Source organism: Peromyscus leucopus, chromosome 8b, assembly GCF_004664715.2.
Source record: "Peromyscus leucopus breed LL Stock chromosome 8b, UCI_PerLeu_2.1, whole genome shotgun sequence".
Classification (NCBI taxonomy): Eukaryota; Metazoa; Chordata; class Mammalia; order Rodentia; family Cricetidae; genus Peromyscus; species Peromyscus leucopus.
This window is the reverse complement of record NC_051086.1, coordinates 48,105,266-48,125,373: the sequence shown is the minus strand read 5'-3', so window position 1 is coordinate 48,125,373 and position 20,108 is coordinate 48,105,266. Positions and strand designations below refer to the sequence as shown.

Here is a 20,108-nt window from a genome sequence, read left to right as displayed (position 1 = left end):
GCACTTCGATTTTTTTTATTTGTGCCTTTGTCTTACACAGAATATTTGTTGTACGTAATGACGCACGTGTTATCCCCAAAGACTCCTAGAAACGTGCATTAGCGCCGCTTTGGGTGCGCGGTGAATTTCCCACTAGAGAAGGCACTGGGAAAGCCTCTGCACCTTTCCAACCTGGCATGTCCAAGCCCCCTGTCCTACCCTGTTGAGAACCCAGTAGGGCACTCGACTCTTGCACCTTCCCCCTCCGTGCTCAGTACCCAGACACCAAGTCTCTTGTGTCCCTAAAGAGGGCATCCATCCACAGCTAAAGGCTTTCGCCACCTTCTCTGACTCTCTTGGGCGGCTATAGCTGCTGCGAGATGTCCGGTCTCCTTGATGCACCACCGCTCGGATGCCAAGAAAAAGCGAGCGCTCCCGGGCGTTGTAAGCCCGGCTTCTTGGGCAGGGCTCCAGCGGGTTCTGAGGGTGTCCCTTCCCGAGCCCTGCAGCAGACTGGAGACACCGGGGTCGTGCACAGCCAGCGCCCGGTACGCTCCGAACTCCGGGCGCCACCTGCAGCCTCCAGGCAGCCGACGTAGCAGTGTCAGTTCAGACTCCCGCCCGGGCAGCAGCCGCTGCTTAATCTTCTGCAAAGAGTTAAGAGCGGGCTGCTGAGGCTCCCGGGGCCTCGCCGGGTCCCCCCAGGCTCCGCCAGCCGCTCCTGATTGGCTGATCTCCTGTCAGTAGTAAAGAGGATCAGATAGCAAACTTGGGACCTTCATAAAGGCGTAGTGGCGATACTCCGCGACCGCTGGCAGCCTATGACATCAGTCAGGAACGCCTAGGATGCGGCTGCTCCTGGCCACCCTGAGAGGAGGAGGGTCCTGCCTGCTGGGAGTTAATTAGCCTCGCGGCGCTGCGAGGGGGGAGGTGCCAGTTTTCTGGGGACACTGGCGGCCACTGTGCGTCCTCCTGCCCAAGGGAGCTCCCTGAGAGTTGGATGAATTCTGGGTTGTTAGCTGCTGTCCTCTGGGCTCCCGGGAGCCAGTTTCTGGTGGAAAGCAGGGGGCGCCTGGCCAGCGACCAGCGGCTTGCTGAGACTCACCATGACACTCCTGGGGTCTGAGCACTCTTTGCTGATTAGAAGGAAGTTCCGATCAGGTAGAGTAAGGCGTTCAGCACTCCTTCTTAAACTTTTCGTTTCTACCGCTCTCCACTCAACTGCTTTCCAATGAATGCCTCGGGCCTGCGCTGGCGGCCGCCACTCTGTTCCCCCAAAGTGAACAGCTGTGTTTGACTGAATGAATGCCTTCAAATGTCTTCCCTTTCACCTGTGTCGAGTGTGAGTTTTGTTTATGAATAATCCAATGTCTTTATTTGACTGTATTTCTCCTCTATCGGTGAATAGGAGTTTTCGAGGGGACTATCCAAAGGGAACAGTGTTGAAATGGGCAAATACGGGATCTGAAGTTAAGAGAGCGGCTGCGTTATCAGCTACAACTGCTGAGAAGATGAACCTAGTGTTGTGTGTCAAGTCCAGGGGTCACTTAACATGTAGCTAATCCAAACAAATGTATTTCCCAAAAAAGTCACTTGGAGGAAGTAAAAATAGCGAATTTGGAGCACACTAAGAATTTAAAATGACATCACCATGGGGGAAAAAAAAACCCAGTGCCACAAATATTTTTTCCCAAACCATCTGATATTTATAAATGGACAGTTTTCCCTAAAATTGTTGTATTAGTGGCACACAGAGAAACTTCAGATGGGACAGTCCAGAGAGGTGAGTAGAGAAGGAAAGCGTTTGCCTGGAGGCCTACAGAAGGTTCAGGAGTGTGGGTTCCCGCATCACCATCCCGGCAGGGCCACGTAGCTTTGCATGTTATTGCTTTTGTAACGGTGGTAACAGACCATTCATTGATGGCGGAACACAACTTCTAAGAAGGATCCTTTTGATGAGAGTTCTGGTGGGAGCCTTCTGGGTAACAGGTGTCGGCTGAATGCTGGTGTCCTTCCTTCTCAGTCGCTTTCCTTGGTGCTTCTGAATGGGCTGCACAATTATTTGACTTGAGATGGGTGGTTCAGAAGTGAGTACAGTGGCTGATGGGCCACAAGGAGCCTCTGTGACTGCCTTTGTTACCCCTGGTCCTTAGGTGTCTGTGGGACCCACCACAGATTTTCTAAGGCTCTATATACAGTGAGGCAAGTTGAAAACTCTAGGGCTTAAGTGGCCACAAGCCAGGATGCCCCTGCAGCTCTGGGGCGTATCTCCTCGCTACTAGCCATCAGTGTTAGCCATGGATCTCATCTGTCCTCTCCTTTCCATGGTGAGAAGGTGGTTGTTCATCAGAGACCTCACATGCTTGGTAAGTTGCTCAAAACCGCAAGGCAACACTGCCACCTTTCTGAAGAAGCGAGGATGGCCTTTTGTTTTTGCATTAAGCTGAGTTTATTTCAAATGCTCCCGTATGGTTTAATGGGGGTAGAGGGAGAGATAGGGAGAGGCTGGTTCATCTCTAAAAGGATTTGGTGATGCTCTGGAAAGTGGGCTTGCAAAACAAGGAACCCCTCAGCTAACATAGAGGGGGAGGAAAGACCATGTTTGCACTATTCCAATCGCCACCTCTGCGGATGTGTGGAGGCCTGAGGCCTCCAGCTGGACCCTGCAGATCTTTATCCTAGAACTTTGGAGAAATCCAACCTTACTTCTTTTCAGGCCGCTGTGTCATAAGGAAGGTAGTTTTGGGAAGCATGATGCAGAAGCAGGAAGTTTAACCCTCCATCTTTGATAAACAGGGGAACTGGAATCTGAGATGGCCAAAGCAAGTTGTGTATTTGAGATGCCATGGTTGATAATCTCATACAAAATGAAGAAAAATATACAGCTTGTAAAATTGTAAATTGTGATGGGTGGGTACTGGGTGCCTTTTCTGGACGGCATGACCACAGTGGACAGATGGCCAAGACCTGGCGGCAAAGGGACTTTGCTTCACTTTGTGGCTAACAGTGAATGAGGAGGGCTTCCACTTTACCTTAATTTCTGTCTGTTTCTCTGTCTCTGTCTGTCTCTGTCTCTCTCTCTGTCTTTGTCTCTGTCTCTCTCTGTCTCTCTCTCTCTCTGTCTCTCTCTCTCTTTCTCCCTCTCTCCCATCCTTCCTCCTCCCTCTCAGCCACCCTGTCCTGCTTTTTGTGCCTCTTCTTATTTCTTGAGGGACTCCAGCTGCAAGCTCAGAACCTCCGATGTGGCAGTGAATCGTCACTTCAATAGACTCTGGTATTATGATTTTAAAGTTAATATTTCAAAACTAACTGAAACCCGATTGCTTTGCGATGCTAGCAATGGGCACATTCACAGTCCGCACAGTTCCTTTCATTCTGAAATTGGCATGGATAGCAACAATGTCTTATCAACTTTCCACTGACTCTGTCCAAGTAACCTCGTGATTAAGTGACTGGTTCACCATAGGAGTTGGGGACTCTGAGTGTTTACATTTGTAACATGTTTGGTGATGTAAATTAATCTTACCTGACAGAGGCAGGGTGTCATAGCCCAGTGCTGGCATCTCAGCCGGAGTAGCTGCGTTTTCAGCCATCACCTCTTCTACCTTTTGGCTATACGACCTTTGACCCAGGCCAGAGTCATAATTCTCCCTGTCTTACTTACCTCAAACCTGAATAATGAAGGTGTTGCTAGGGTGCTTATAAGAGCGAAATCTGATACCACAAGCAGATTAGTTAGGACACAGACCAACGCTGGTGTGCCCTCAGGTCTAATGCTCTTTGGCGCTGGGATCCTCAGTCTGCCATTGCTTCCCTCCAGACCTTGGTTACTTAACTTGTAGATGTTCAAGTGGAAAGAAGTTGTTTCTTAGGCTCTGGTATTATGCATGGCTCTTGGAAGGCATAGAGATTGTATGGGAACAAGCGAGATGATGAGGCTGCATGGCCATGGGGGGTAACTAGGAGGCAGCTTACCTACACATAATACGGTTATTTTTAAACGGATCACGTTTTTTTTTTTACAGTGTTTATTTTCCCACTGTTAATTCAATACTTGTAATTGGTGTCATTTTCTGCAGTTTTTCTTAATATCAGTCTCTGTGTCTGCAAAACACAAGGACACACACAGAAACACAGGGGAATCGAAAATAACGAGGTTCCTGCCTGGTTTTCGTTTCAAACAAAAACCATGCGTGTCCAGTTTTTTCCCCCTTTGTCTCCCGCTTACCCATCTCAAACAGCCCAAACCAAAGCAGTCTCCGGTACCTGGGGTTGCCAGCCTTACCTCCTCATAAATGTAGACTTGTCAGATTCAGCAAACAGAACACCCTGTTCAGTTTTAATTTTGAACAAACAATGATAAGCTTTCAGTATTTATCAATATTTAGGACAAAGTTTTCTCTGAAATGCACATTTCACTGTGCCTGTAATATTTTCCTTGGCAATCACCTACAGTCCCAGGACTGTTTCTCCAATGTTCTGCTGTCCTGTCCAATATCCCATGAGCCTCTTGAGATTTTGAGTCCCCCAAATTACAGAATTCATATCTCAGCTAGGACTCAGTCTGAGGTGGGAGCAGCATGAGAGGAAAGCTAGGTGATCAGGGACAGACCTAGGATTCAGAGGGAAGGAAGCCAGCAGGTTTAGCTCTGCCTTCCTGGCAAGGAGGAGACCTGATAGCACACAGCTGTAGCTAAAAGAATCTTGGGATTATCAAAACAGGCAGTGAAGACCCGGTGCTCAGGATCCGGCCTCCCATGCATGTGAGTAGTTTCTTGATCTCCAAGAGAAAGCCTGAAGAATTCTGGACCCTTCCTCTCCCTCTGTCTTCCACCCTGCAGACAATGTAGGAGGTTTACTAAGTCCCGCATTAATCTAGACCCTTAACAGAGATTGAATTGTGTCTCTTGTGAGCTGAGGCCATTAGATGGAGAGATTGGTCACCAATTTACTATCATAGACACTACTGAAGGAATGTCCACTATACACTAGAAAAATCCTTGTGCTGCCTTGGCTGTGAACTAGTCTTATCGCCCTAGACAACACATTTAACCTAAAGGAAGGCCTTTTCCATTACATATAACCTAGATGGATATGGATTTCATTCAGCTTCTTCAGATCTCATTTTTATCAAATGTGAAGCAGAAAATTCATTAACTGATTCATCTCTGGTTATTCCAGCCTGAAGACTTTACTTCCCCTACATACACCCCCAACTGAATGGCCTTAACTGTTTTTGTAAAATTTTAAACACTATAAGCATTAGATTTTAAATAATAAGGCATTATCATAAGAGACTATAATTAATTGGACTTTAATGAATTTTATTTCAATTTTTAAATGTGAACCTTAACTCATCTTTCAATTGTTTATTTACTTTGTTTTTAAACCAGGTCACTCTCTAGGCCAGGCTAGCCTGTAACTCACTATGTAGCCCAGGCTGGCCTAGAGCTGTGGTGATCCTCCTCCTTCAGCCTCCTGGTGTTGGGATTATAGACATGAGCCTCCATGCCCAGTGATACTTTGCATCTTTTGGAAAGGGCAAAGACACTTTCAGTGTCTGACCAGGGCCACCTTCTTGAGACCATTGCATTTCCCTGAGTCCGGGAGCAGTGGGTTTGTTCATGGAGCGTGTGCTTCTCTATCCCAGTTTGAGTTAGAGGCAAGAGTCCCGCCTTCTGCCTTCCCTATTTTTATCCCCTATCCACTCAAAACCTTTGCACAGACTAAACATTTTACTTATTTATTGGTTTATTATTTTCCTACGTGTACAAGAAGAGTTCTTGCCTGCTTTTGGGCCACTGCTTTTATGCTCTACCACCTAGGCCAGGGCTCGGCATGGAAAAGGCACCCCACAAAACATGTGCTGAGAACGGGGGTGGGGGGACCCGCCCTGGGGTGTCACTCAGTAATACAATATGTATTCAGCAGACTCAGGGTTTGATTCTCAAGACTTCTGCTAAATAAATACTCATCTTATTTCTCACAAAGCCTGTTCAAAAACAACTAAAGTGAAGGTTATCTGTTTTGTAGATATGTGGGTAGGTGTTGAAATTAACTTAAAAGGGGGTGCGGAGATATAGGTGAGCAAAGCATTGTGAACTGCAGCTTGCTGTTATCTCCTTCGCAAGCAATAATTAATGCCAGAAAGCAGCACAGTGTGTAGGAATTTCAAATCCAGAGTAGTATCAAAGTGGGGGGAGGCTAGGAGAGATAGGTGGAATCCAAAGTAAGGAAGTAGGGTCTGCTCTGGAGTTTGGAAGTCGTGACATGCATAATTACTATAGGCAGATTAATTGAAATCACTTCTTGGCAGATGTTAGAAGTGTGGCTGTGTACCACACACCAGGGGCTGTGATAATTGAGCTGTGACCTCTGTTCCTTTCAAAGAGGCTGGAGATGGTGCCAGTGTGAGGGGGACTTGCCTAGCATGCAAGGGGTCCAGGTTCATTCCCCAGCCCTGGGAGGGGCATGTGACGGGGTGGGAAGTGGGTGTGCTTTTAAGTCCAGAGCAAGTGGCATTCATTTTATCTGCTATAGGGTATGACAGGGATAGTCAGAAAATCTTTATATCGAATGGTATTGAGCTTGTTTCAGTGGTCTCTAACCTAACATAGATTAAATTGAAGAAAAACAGATATAGAGCAGAAGCCAAGTCCTCAGTCCCAGGGTTAGAATTTGACATGTTTAAGAAGAGCCTAACCTGAATGAGAGCAGCTGCAATTTACCCATAACAAGCTACTAACAGATGGTGAGCAGGCACCTACCGTCTCTGTCCAGGTGGGGATGGAGGAGCAGCAGGTGCATTCTGCAGGCACCTGCTTCCCATTACTATTCCCTCTACCCTGTAGGCAGAGCCATGTGGATGATACTATATCTTCCCTGATGGCATGATCTTGGGAAAGCCAGCTCTCCTCTCTGGGCCTCCATTTGCATGTGTGCAAAATGATTCAGGGTCTCTGCAGCTGCAGGACTCTTTGAGGGGAAGATCTCTGACAGTTACTAAGGACTTATTTTACAGGGAGAAATCTTACTCTCCCCATGGGAATGGCTTGCTTGACACACTGGCATGTGAGTTCCATAAGAGAGAAACATGAAGTAGTTAAAAGATCTTTAAAAAAAAAAAAAAAAGATCTTGATGGATATAAACAGGATTAACAACAATAACAGCCATTAGCCAAATGGTTTTGCAATATTATACTATAAGTCCTCACATTTTTCTACTTTATTAAGCAGGTAGTGGTTATTTTTCCCCAAAATTGTTAATAAATCAAGCTTTACTTAACTAGATGTGGATCACTATTCTTAGACAAAACAGAGAGTTCGCCAAATTGTGTTCCAACAAGATGTATCGTTTATCCCCAGAAATCTACAATAAATAAGGCTCATTGCTGGCTTGATTTTTCCAGAATGCCCCCAAATGCCCTCTAGAATATTTGAAGGGAGAACAATATCTTCCTTTTCTCCTGTAGATGAGGGAAGATAAATTCTTCCACTCTTTTCCTGGAGGACTCAAGTGCGGTGGTCTCTCTGGATTGACATTTGCTGCGTTCAGCCATGTTACCTCCCTACCAGGAGCTGTAGATTCAAAGTAAATGAAGTCCTTGTAACATTGTAAAATGTGTTTACTGGGTGATCTCTCACATAGGGACTTGGTGACCCTTGGTATGTGTAGCACTGACAAATGGATACACGTCTCTCAAATATTTACTATGTTAAGAACCAGCACCTCTTGTCTGCTGCCCTCTTGAATGAACCCACAGGTAAGGTTTCCCCAGCTGCAGGGCACAGCTCCCTGCTGGGGCCTTTATTGAGTGGCACAAAGGCATCCACTCTTTCTTAGAGAATGTAAGTGACCTCGTGGGGCATCTCCGTTGCACAGATCACATGTGACACGATGAAAGAAAGTATCCTGTAAACGGTCCTGCCTTTGCTTGTTTCTAGAAACACACTTCCTTTAGGAAGCCAGTGAGCCTTGGAGTCGGCATGACTGTGGAAAGGGTTTTGGGTACAAGGCAAAGTTCCAGAAGTTTCAGTGAAGCTCAAAACAATAAAACAAAACAAAGCAAAACAAAAAATAGCTAAACACAGAAAGTGTTGTTCAACATGAATGGGACAGAAATCTCCTTGAAACTTGAAGGGAAAGGCCTTCCAGAAATTTGTTATAATAAGAGTGTTAGTGTAAGTCTTTCTATTGTTCAGCATAATGTAGATATTTCCTTCTGGCTACTCAAGAGAAGCATAATTCTGTTTTAAGACTCCATATTCCAAAAAGCATGTGTGTGGTAATTTACTAATCACCTGTATTGGAAAATTCAGTTAGTTTTGATTTCATGTATGCATAATACTACTCTGAAAAATCATTGTCCATAATTCTCTGAAACCCTTTAAGATAGTGCTTTGCAGCTTGTGGGTCGTGACCCCTTTGGGGTTGAATGACCCTTTTGCAGGGGTTTCCTGAGATCATCAGGAAACACAGATGTTTACATTATGATTTGTAACAGTAGCAAAATTACAGTTTTGAAGGAGCAAGGAAAATTATTTTATGATTGGGGGTCACCACATCATGAGAAACTGTATTAAAGGGTCTCAGCATTAGGAAGGTTGGGAACCACTGCTTTAAGAACAAAAAGGGATCTTTACCTTGGCTGCTCTGAGAAGTCCTCATTAAATAAGCACCTGAGTGTGGGAATAATGGAGTTGTTTTGTTACCCATGGTGGTGGCTGGCATTTTCATACCTAGATCAACCCTGACCTACTTCCCCAGGTGACAAATACTTGCCTGCATTAGAAATGACTCATCCTGTGTTCTTTTCCAATGGCAAGTGGTCTTCAATGAGACTTGGGTCTTTTCGGGGTTTGTGTAGAAAGTCCTACATTGTCTACTGTTTAGGAAGCAGAGACTACAAAATATAACAGACAACTTGTCAAAGAAAAGGGGTAGGAGTTTCTGAACCTATGATCCATGAGCTTGTCTGTAGTCTCATCTGGGCCTTAGAAAAGACTCGCGGGTGGGAATGATTCTCCCCAGTTACAAGTGAAGAGGGAGAGCCTCAAGATGGCAAATGACTTGGAGACCAGATGTGAATCTGTGTGTCCCACTGCACTGGGGTAATGTCATCTTCCCCTCCTGCCCCTACTGTACACATACACACATGCGTGCAACACAGTCACATATACACACACACATTCATACATACACATACACACAATACATTATATACAACACACATATACAAAAAAAAAAAAAAAAAAAAAAAAAAAAAAAAAAAATATACAACACACATATACAAATATACAAACATGAACACATACAAACACACACACACACACACACACACACACACACACACACTTAAACCAATGGGTTTAACAGACCTTCTTGCTACAACTCCAAATATGGCCCCAGTTATTATCATCACCAAAAAGTTACTAATGAAGCTACTTGTTTTAGTACTAATTAAGGCATTCATACCAATCCTTATCTCAGGATTTTTATCCAACTTTACTAGTAAATATTATTTTTGTTTTGGAAGATAAAATTTCAAGAAAATTTTGGAAGCTAATTAAATAATGAGAAGAGACCTACTCTAAGACATTATATATAGATGTGTAAGAATTATTTAGTAATTAAGATTCAGAATAAAAGAGCAAAATATTAGCCGTAGGCCTAATGATCCTGCATACACATGTACACATGCATATGCATATATTTATATATAGAAAAAGGTATAGACTTACTCTTATGTGATAGCAGTTGTTCAGAATCACAGAAAAATATGTAATGAAAGTCTGCTGGAAAAGTTGATATCCATAAACTTTAAATAAATTCCATATAGATTAAAGAGTATGTGAAGTCTGTAAGATATCATAAAGGAAACAGTAGAGAACAATTTCGTAATCTTGGCATGGGGCAGCTTTCCCATGCCTGCCTCCCCAGCCAGAGTAGAAATAAAAATGGATGCATTTGCCACTTAAAATAAAAAACTTCACATGAACAAAAGAACATCCAAAGAAACTTAAGTAGGTTGAAAAAATAATTCTGGAAAGCATATTCAAGACAAATTTTTTGCAAAGATTTCTATTAAAAATAAGATTAAAAGCAAGCAATTCAGAAAGAATTCAGAGGGGAAATGGTCAGCAAACACACAGAATACACCAACCTAGTATCCAACCCATGGCCCAGGGACATGTGGCCCTGGACAGTTAAGGACATGGTCCCACACAAAATTATAAACTTATTTAAAACAGTATGTGTATTTTTGAGTCTTTTTTCTGTTTGTAACTCAATTGCACAGATCTTAAACACGAACTTTATAGATGACAATATTGAAGCCAAAAGGTCAGCTATCCCTATTGATTCAAATCAAAAAGTCAGGATGCCATATGGTTTGTTGGTCAAGTGAGTTAAATTTAAAATCTTGGTAACATTAAGTGCTATATAAGTGTGAAAACATGGGTACATATATACTATTGGTGAGATATCCATAACTATAAACAATAATTGACATAATTTTGTATGAGTCTCACAAGACAGACTTTTTGTATGACTCTCATAACTAGCTATGAAACTTCAGGGTATCTAATATAAATCGTATAATATATATATATATATAATATATATATATATATATATTATACAGGTACTTGGGTTTTTGCTCTTGTTGTTTTAGAGATAGAATATTTATTGCTGTATAACCCAGGTTGACCTATGTCTTGAAATCCTCCTGCCTCAGTCTCCTAAGTGGTGGCATACCTGTTACATCATAGTTTATAAGCCAGTGTATACCTATAATTCCCAGCACTCAGGAGGATCAATACTTCAGTTCTAGGTTGGGCTACGTAGGAAGACCCTACCTCAAATAAGCAACAACAACATGGTTTCTATTGTTTAACTTAAGAAAGATGGAAGCCGCATAAGCATTCACCTACAGAGACATGTTTAATGAAGTGATGTTAAATGCATATGATAAAATATAATAGAATATAATGCAAAATAGAAACTGATTTAAAAAATACCATGTGGACTGATGCAGAAAGATCTCCAAGATTAGCTTCTTTTTTAGCATTTATTTTAGATTTAATTATTTTATTTTATATGCATTAGTGTTTTATCTGTTCCTAGGTATATGCACCATGTGTATGCCTGGTGCCCAGGGAGGCCAGAATATTGCCTCAGACTCCCCATGCAACTGGGGTTACAGGTGTTTGTGAGACATCAAATGGGTTCTGGAAATCAAACCCAGGTCCTCTGGAAGAGCAAAAAGTGCTCTTAACCACTGATCCATCTCTACAGCCCAAGATTTGGAATTTCTAAAAACAGATTATGAAATCACTGGGCAGCATACTTTTATTTACACTTTTAAATTATGCATTTAAAAATATATTAAAAGGAAAAGAGTGTGTCACCTTAGTTAGAAAGACACCTGGACTCAGGCAGAGGAAGGTCTTTTCTGTTTGAATCTGTTTAAGATATGAAAAGATTTGTGTTTACACAATTTTCAAGTTTGCCTAAAACATAAGGAGAAACTCATGTCTTAGTGGAGGCTGGAAATACCTTATTTCTACAAGTCTTTAATCATGTTGATAAAACTTCAAGTATGAATTAGAAGATATAAATAATGTAATTAATTGGATTATGTATTTTAAGCCTCTGACCTAACAGAGAATTAGATGACATAGACATAGAATATACATTTAATACACACATACACATGTCAATAAATTCTAATTGTTAGATTCATTTCTTGACCATAAGGCATCAAAAGAAAAAAAAAGTAAAGAAAATTATTGTAAAGGCGAAATACTCTTAACAAGTCGGTAATCAAAACATAACCACAAATAAGTCAACGTAGCTTGTCCTTCCCGACTCCGTTTATTTTGGTCGATTCTTGAGTGTCTCCTACCCCTTCTGTAATACACAGGAATCACTTGGTCCTAGGGGGCTATCTGTTGATTTATTTTTAGGCCTTGGTGTGCTACATGGGGGAGGGCAGGCATATGCTATCTTTCAGGCGCAGTGGGATGAGGGATTGGCTGGATACCTGGGAAATGTATCGGTCCTCAAGTTCCCATCAGCCTCACAGGGCAACTGAGAGAACCTTCTCCCCAGTCAAGAGACTGAAAACACACAGACCCTAATATTAATTGACTGCCCCCCTTTCTCACCCCTTATCCAGCATTTTGCTTTCACAAGTTTCAGTTAGCCATGATCAACCGTGATCTAAAAATATCAAACTCCAGAAATTAAAAAACTGCATACTCTCTAAGTAGTTTTTAGTAAGATATATTATGATTTTTCTATTTTAGTGAGGTGTTATTAATATGCTACTGTGCAAACTTGTAACTAAATTTTACCATAGATACATTTGCATAGGGAAAACAGTCAATACAGGGTCCAACATTATCAGATCACTCAAACTCTGAGGAAGCATAAATGCTATGCATAAGGTAATAGTACTCAATGCTGAAAATTTCTAATTTAAAATGTAAATTTAAGTCATCACTAGAATCTGTGGGCTTAGATTAAAATTCTAGTGTCACTCTGCATGAACCAGGCTTCATTGCAGCTCCCCTGATGCTCCATGTTCTTTTGTAAATGTGGGGACCAAGATGCCCCCTCGTGGAGAGTTCAGGAGGCTTTAGTGAGCGAGCATGTAAAAAGTGAGAAAGCAAGGCTGTATTTCTATACTCCGGGAGCCACAGCGATGTCACATGCATGATTGGCATGTGACATTATATCATTATATCAAGGGGTCATTCTATGATACTGTTAATAGTGTGTTAACTTACAATACTTAAAATTATTAGATGTCATTATAGAGATATTATTATATTAAGTCTGAATAACAAAACATCTGTCACAGACATCTCTTATTACTTCCCAACTGGCCCTTCTTTATCATGTGTAAGTGCAATATAGGTCCTTAGTGTCATCACGGAATTTATCCTTTATTCTGTCAGGCACTTTTGATCACTTGTTCTCTCCCTTTCAAACAAGTGTTTGAAAGAGTTCTTGTCCTTCTCCATCTCCATAGGGAAGTGGGTGACTCTATCCTAGATCTGGTTTGTATAGCTGTAGAGAGGTCCAGGTCTGGTCTGGGTTCTGACAAGGTCACCACCAGCTTATCGGCATTGGCAAAGGCTCTTTCTCAGGCACTGCCTAGAGTCTGAGCCTCTTCTACTATAATTGAAAATACTCTCCTGTCTAAAAATAGAGCCAGAGAGAGGAGCTCTCTCCAGAAAGAATCAAGTTTTCAGCATGGCACCTAATACTTTCTGTTTCTATGATGCATTTTAACCCACCCTTCCTTTACTATGACTAAGTCATGTCACTAAATGTTTATACTCCCACCAACTTTGCGAGCACAAGGCTGGCTATGTAGTTGGTGAGAGTAGTATTCATAGGCCATGCAGAAGAAAGGAAAACTACAGCTGCCTTCCAGCTTCCCACAAGGCTGGCTGAGAAACAGCCGTGAGGGAGAAGCAGAGGCAGGGGCAGGTGGTATCTGGTATCCAGACCAGCTTCTCTCTCGACAAAGCGTCCCTGGGCTTAAAGCTTTCACCATATAGCAGCAGTTTGCACTGGGTTCAAGTCTGAGGAGGTGCATTAGAAGGTGGGTGGAGATCCAGAGCATGTAACTCAGTAAGGGCTGTGGCAGAAGAGAATGAGGTGTGACAGTGGCAGAGGGACGCTTGGCTAAGTGGAAGAGCCAGCCTTTGCCAATGGCCCCACTGTTACACGTGGATTAGAAACTGACACCACAGAATGTTCTAGATAGAAAATGTTCTGAAATCTTCTCTTTGCTTCAAAGCCTGATGTTTAAACAGTAGAGTCACCATTATTTTCTTCTCTTAAAATATTATCATTAAATATCATAGTATCTATTAAGCATGTTATAATTTTCTACATTAAAATTTTAGTATTCCTATATATTGTGCACATGCATATATATGTATATAGCATACACATACTATGCGTGTAACATATAATAAACTTATCTACAACATGAGAGCATTAAAGATTTATATTTATATATCCTGCATAAAAAAATTATTATCGGAAAAACCTGAACTATCCAATAAAGTGGAAATATCCAAATATACTGAAAATGATATATAATGGTTTATATCTTATATATTAAATGCATGTTTTCAAAGAATAATGAGCTGTAAAAATTGTTATAGTGGTAGGTTATAGGTAGAATATTTCAAAATTGCACACATAGTACAACTCCAGTTCTGGTTGGGCACCCACCTCAATCACCCTCCACCTTGCTTTTTGAGGAGGTGTCTCTCCTGGAAGCTGGCCTTGCCTGGCCTTTGACATGGGTGCCAGAGATCAGAGCTCAGGTCCTCGAGTGTGTGCTTTATGGACCAAGTTATCTCCTCAGCTTTATTTATCAGGGTTTTAGAAAAGTTAAATCTGTGTGTTCAAAGACCACAGTCATGGGGGAAAAGGAATCTCCTCTTCATTAAGGAGAATATCTTTGCCCTTACAAACCATACCCTTGTTTCAAATTCTAATTCCCTCTTATTCCCAGTTTTCTCTTGACTATAAACTATGTTAGTCTTGCTCATGTTTGTTTAGTTATTTGTCATGATTCAAGAGATCTAATGGTCCTTATTACCCTATACTGTGAGTGTGACGATTTAGTCTCCTGGGGGATGGAGGTCCGAAAGGGGTGCGAGATCTGCCCAAATCCACACAAGCACAGCATAGTAGAGCTGGACTTGAACTCTTATCTTCTGGCACCAGATCACGTGACCTCCCCATGAACAAATAGATCTGAAGCATGAATCAGAGTCCCTTTGCTAGAGGACCTCCCTCAGCAATGGCTTTCAAGGAAAGCAGGTCAAATGGGAGGTCCCCCGCTACCCCACCCTTCCTGCTGTCCTCTCTGGGGTGTGTGCATGCTGTCTGCTTAATTCACTCATGGCTCAGCGCCACAGCACACATAAACAAGTGGGGAAAGCCTCTGGGAGGAATCTTGGTGCCCAAATGGAGCAATTTGTCTTCTGAAATTATTGTTTGAAATTGTTTATGTCAGTTGCCGAGTTTCTGTTCTGTACTTCGGGACCTGTTGGCAACGGAAGAAAAAGTGCCCCACAGCTGAGCGGTTTGCCTGGGCAGAGGGTTCAGGTGACGGTGGGACCTGTAGCCTGCCTGTCCCCCGTGAGATTCATGACAACCCAACAGAGCCCCCTGAGGATTATGGGGTCCTTGGTTAACCTACTTAATCCTCATCCCGTCCTATAAGGAGAGACTGACAGTGTGCTCACCATCTCAGGTGAAACAGAAGCGATGACACAGGACCCCATGACCTGTAAATAGAAAACTTGGACTTGAATGTGAGTGTCCTTGGCTTCAGAACCCATGCTTTCCACTTCCCTGTGATGCCTCCACAGGCGCCTAAACCACCAGGGGCAGGAAGGGGGCAGAGAGCAGAATCCTAAACCACTGGACTTTTCCTTCTGCACTGAGGACACACATTGCAAATCCTGCCTCCTCCACCTCTGTGACATGCATGCCTCTGAGTCTCTACCGAGGCTCGCCTTCCTCCACCCTCTAATGCCTTGACATATTTTAGCATGAAGGCTCTAAGCCCACAGACCTGGCAGCTTTGTGAGTGAGAGAGAATTCCTTTTGAGGCATGAATTAGTCTTCTTCAAATGTTTTGACAAACCCAGAGTGTGGTGCTTAGAGGAAAGAACAGCTTCGCAGTGTTTGTGTGAACAGACATCTCTCTGAAACAACTTGAGCCTTTGCGTGAGGCGAGGTCATTGAAGGAACTGCTTGGAGATCGAAGGCCACACTCTGTTGGTATTCTGCTTGTGTTGAACCTCCAGATGCCTGAGCTAGAAGTGGGCCTAAATTAATGTCTCCTAGTCTTCTGAAAGGATGCAGAGAGTCAGGACACCCCTGAGGCTGAGGAAAGGGTAGAGGTCACCTGGCCTCATTCTTTCTGTGTGTGCATGCCTGTGCCAGTCACTGAGCCCCGTCCTATGCCCTGATTCTCCCACACCCTTTCCTTTCAAGGGCTATGTGAGTAATCTGGTCATCATGTTCTTCTCACAGTCTACCCCTAGCAAGAGGTGGTGGACGTTGGGCCCCTGTCATTTGTAGTCACTGTGACAACGTGACTGTGCAACAAGCAGGCAACCCCAAGTCTTTCCGGGAACAATGACAGGTGTCTGGTGCCAGGAAGTGACAAGCCTGGGCTCAGCCATTAGTACTAAACACAAAGATAAATCCCTGACTCTCAGACTTGTGGGTAACCATGTCCAGGATGGAAACAGGCACTCTAACTGTCCATTCCAGTTGCCCAGCTTTGTATCAGCCACCTCACTTTCTCTTTTCTGAGCGATTTGATGATGTCATTATGCCCCATGTAGGAACATGGGAGACCCTCAAGTGCCACAGTGGCTTTTTCCCGGAGTTAGATAACGCCAGAGAGAGGGCAAAATTTGATAGGGGGAATCCACCCGTAGGGCGAGCAATGGAGAGTGTTAGTGTGATATGTGTCTGTGTCAGCATCAAAACCACCAATATTTTGCTCCTGCTCAGTCTGCTCAGGGATTTGCCCATCACTGAGCAGACTGTAGCTTTCCCAAAAGTCTACCCACAGTGCCCTGGAAGGCAGCAGCAATGCCAAGGGCAGGAGAATGTGAAGATGTATCCAGTTTATCCCGGTTCAACATTAGCACAAAGAGAATGGTGAAGGCCTCAGACATGGTCATGAATGTCCTTTCATGGGGGGTGGTCTTCAATGGGCTGCCTCCTCGCTGTCATGTCAACGGCTTGTGATTTTCCCATGTGCTGCACAGAGCTGGAGGCACTGTCAGCAGTCACCTGAGAGGCTTTTGTTCCTGCTTCCTCCAGGCTCCTAAGCATGCCAGTGGCCTTTGAAATAAGATAGTCTCACCGGGCGGTGGTGGCCCACGCCTTTAATCCCAGCACTGCGGAGGCAGAGCCAGGTGGATCTCTGTGAGTTCGAGGCCAGCCTGGTCTCCAAAGCGAGTTCCAGGAAAGGCGCAAAGCAACACAGAGAAACCCTGTCTCAAAAAACCAAAAAAAAAAAAAAAAAAAAAAAAAAAAAAAAAGAAAGAGAAAAAGAAAGAAAGAAAGAGGGAAAGAAAGAAAGAAGATAGTCTTAGGCAGGGGGATCACAAGTTCGAGCCTAGCTTGGTTCACACAATGAGACACCATCTCAAAAAAGACAGAAATTAGATCAAATAAAAGGAGATCTCAAAGCAGCCCTTGGTGATATAGATGGTTTCTGCCACCAATGTGTCTCTTTACTACTAACACTGGGGATCTCTGTGGAAAAATAAAAGAAAAATAATAGGAATTTTGAAAAGCTGGCTAGCAACAGAACACTATCTCAGCTGTGCTGGTTCACCCTGTGAAACTCAGGAGACGTGCCAGGACTTGGGTGAAGATAAGCTGGAACCAGAGGTTGGATCCTTCCACAACTCTGGGAAGTGCTTGTCCACCCAGAGCCCCCCACCCCCACCGGAGGACGGACCAGTTTTAGCATTGCTCAGTTCGTATGGTGGAAGCAGCCATCGGTTCACACGGCCGGCCAGAATCAGTCATCAGACTTCTCCTAGCTACATTCCCAAACTTCCCAGGGAAATCTAGTCTAGTTGGGTGGCTGGCCAGCCTCAAAACACAAACTATGACCAGGAAGAAAGGCCACCAAGGAAACCATCGGAACTACACAGAGACTGTGTGGACAGCAGAAGAGACGAACATTTCCTAACAAACCTACAGGGAAAATATGCCAGAAAAGAGTTCGAGGAAGGCAACATTCCTCACCATTTTTATTTCCCTTTCTGCCTCTAGCATACCACTCCCCACATACAAATGCACTACAAGAGACAGAGGAAGACTAGAAAATGTTCCCTATTCCCAACTATTCTCAAATTACAGGCAGATCCCCCCACCCAGGGCATTCCTACAACCATGATTTTTCATTTAACATCTTTTCTCCTCTCAAAACTATAATAATCATCACATAAGTGGAGCTTTAATCACAGCTGGATCCCCCTGTCTGAAAGTATCTGGACAAGAAGTGGGTGGTCAGCAAACACTGCATGGATGCATGGATGGATGGATGGATGGATGGATGGATGGATGGATGAACAAACAGGAGCTGGAGAGACGACATAGCAATTAAAAGCATGCACTGCAGTTTCCAGCACACACATCTGTGCAACTCACAATCTCCAGTTCCTGAGCAACCTATCAGCTCTAGCCTTTGAGGGCACTGCATGCACTCAGATGTACATACCTACACACATAAACATAATTAAAAACATGGTAATACATCTTTTAAAAGTCTGTGAGAGAGAACATTATATAAGTTTGGTTTCTGTATGTTCCTGCCTTTTTGTCTCTGTTTCTTTTTCTGCTTCACATTATGTCCACTCCATTCACCAGTCCCTAATTTATTGCTGAAACAAAGTGTGTGTGTGTGTGTGTGTGTGTGTGTGTGTGTGTGTGTGTGTGTGTTTGCTCTTTTTCCTCACATCCACTCTCTTTTCCATTCCCAAGTAGACTTTCAAGATTTATCCATGGATAGTGACAGTCTCCAAATCAGCTTTGTGTCACAGTCATGTCTACATCATATTAGTGTTCCAAAAATATCAATGTTGCCATATTATTCTGCAGGAAAAATTGTAAACACTTAAGAGGAACATCCCTGTTCTTCCTTGGTATCATGTGTCCCACTGCCCATGGGGACTTTCCCTCAATGATGCCAACTAAGAGGTAAGGTTTACTTTGTGGGTCTCAATGGAAAATGACAATATTAGGTCTTTGTTCAAAAATTATTAAGAATTTTTAAATGATGGTGGCATGATAATAAGCTGAGACTGGGGCCTTCTAAGAATGGAACCCCATGACAGCGCAGGTCACATACACAGGAAGCTAGCCCTGGCCAGGATATGCCATGTTTATTCCAGAATTCAAGTTTTATACATGCTATTCCATTGGTCAAGAATTCTCTATTCAGAGGGCTAGAGAGATTGTTCAGTGCCTAAGAGCACTTGGTGCTAGTCCAGAGTTCAGTCCCTGTACACACATTGGAAGGTTCACAACCACCTGTAACTCCAGGTCCAGGGGACCTGGCACCCCTTTGTTATCTCTCAGGCACCCATACACACATGGCACACACTTAAACAGACACATAAATAAAAAGTAAAAATAAATAATTCTGTCTCTCATGTAAGATCTTCCTCATGAAAGTTTTTAAGGCTCAGACTTTTTGTCCTTGGTAGAGACCCATCTTCAATCACCCATGACCTAACACTTTACTCACCTAACTCCAATGTGTATTTCCTCCTCCCCAAGGGAAGATGCAGGCCTTGATTTCTTTGCATCATCCTCAGTATCTAGAGAGAGCAGCCAAGAGCACAGAAGTTTGAAAGATTCTTTGGGGCTGAGTTAAGGTCAGGAATGTGTGACCCTCTGCAGGGTCCTTGGGACCTGGCTTTTATAATTGGCCCCTTAGAAGCCAGAATAGAGCCCTGCAGTTGGGTCTCGCAGGCTTATCTTGGGCTTTGAATGTAATGTTAAGAAAGATTACAAGCAATAAGATAATCTCCTGGTGGAAAGTGCTGGAGATGAGGGGAAATCTCAGAGCTCCAGATCTGGAGGCTCATAAAGAGAGAGCCTTGTCAAAAGCAAAGCCAAGTGGCATGAAGCACCGGCCCTCCAAGGAGCCTTGGAGCTCACGACGAGCTCATCTCTCTCCTTCTACAGGGAAAACCAAAGCTGGTGAAATGAAGCATCCTAGCCAAGGTCACATGATGGCTATGCGGGAGGAGGGATGGGAACTGGTCTCCTGAACTCACACATGACTTGCCAGGTGCATCTTGATGACATAGTGAAGCAGACAGAACTTGGAGACTTTTTCTAATCACTACTCATACATATTTTGCTTATTCTCACAGAAGAAATTAAATGTATGTGCAGCTTATTTTTGACAATATTTTGATTGATTCTTTGAGAATTCCATACAAGGTGTTCTGATCATATTCACCCCCTCAAACTCCTATTACAACCACCTGTTCCACTTTCTCATCACTGCCCACTCAACTTTGAGATTGACTATTATTATTAT

At 43.3% G+C, this 20,108-nt stretch overlaps 1 protein-coding gene across 1 annotated transcript in view; it reads left to right on the top strand.

The window, feature by feature from the left end:
- Positions 1-589: 589 nt before the first annotated feature.
- Positions 590-20,108, top strand: part of Myocd (myocardin) — a 97,354-nt gene continuing 77,835 nt past the window's right edge. The window contains exon 1 of the mRNA XM_028869351.2: positions 590-1,140. Within this exon, the coding sequence (XP_028725184.1) occupies positions 1,086-1,140 (55 nt within the window). The 5' untranslated portion in view covers positions 590-1,085. The remainder of the gene's footprint in view (positions 1,141-20,108) is intronic.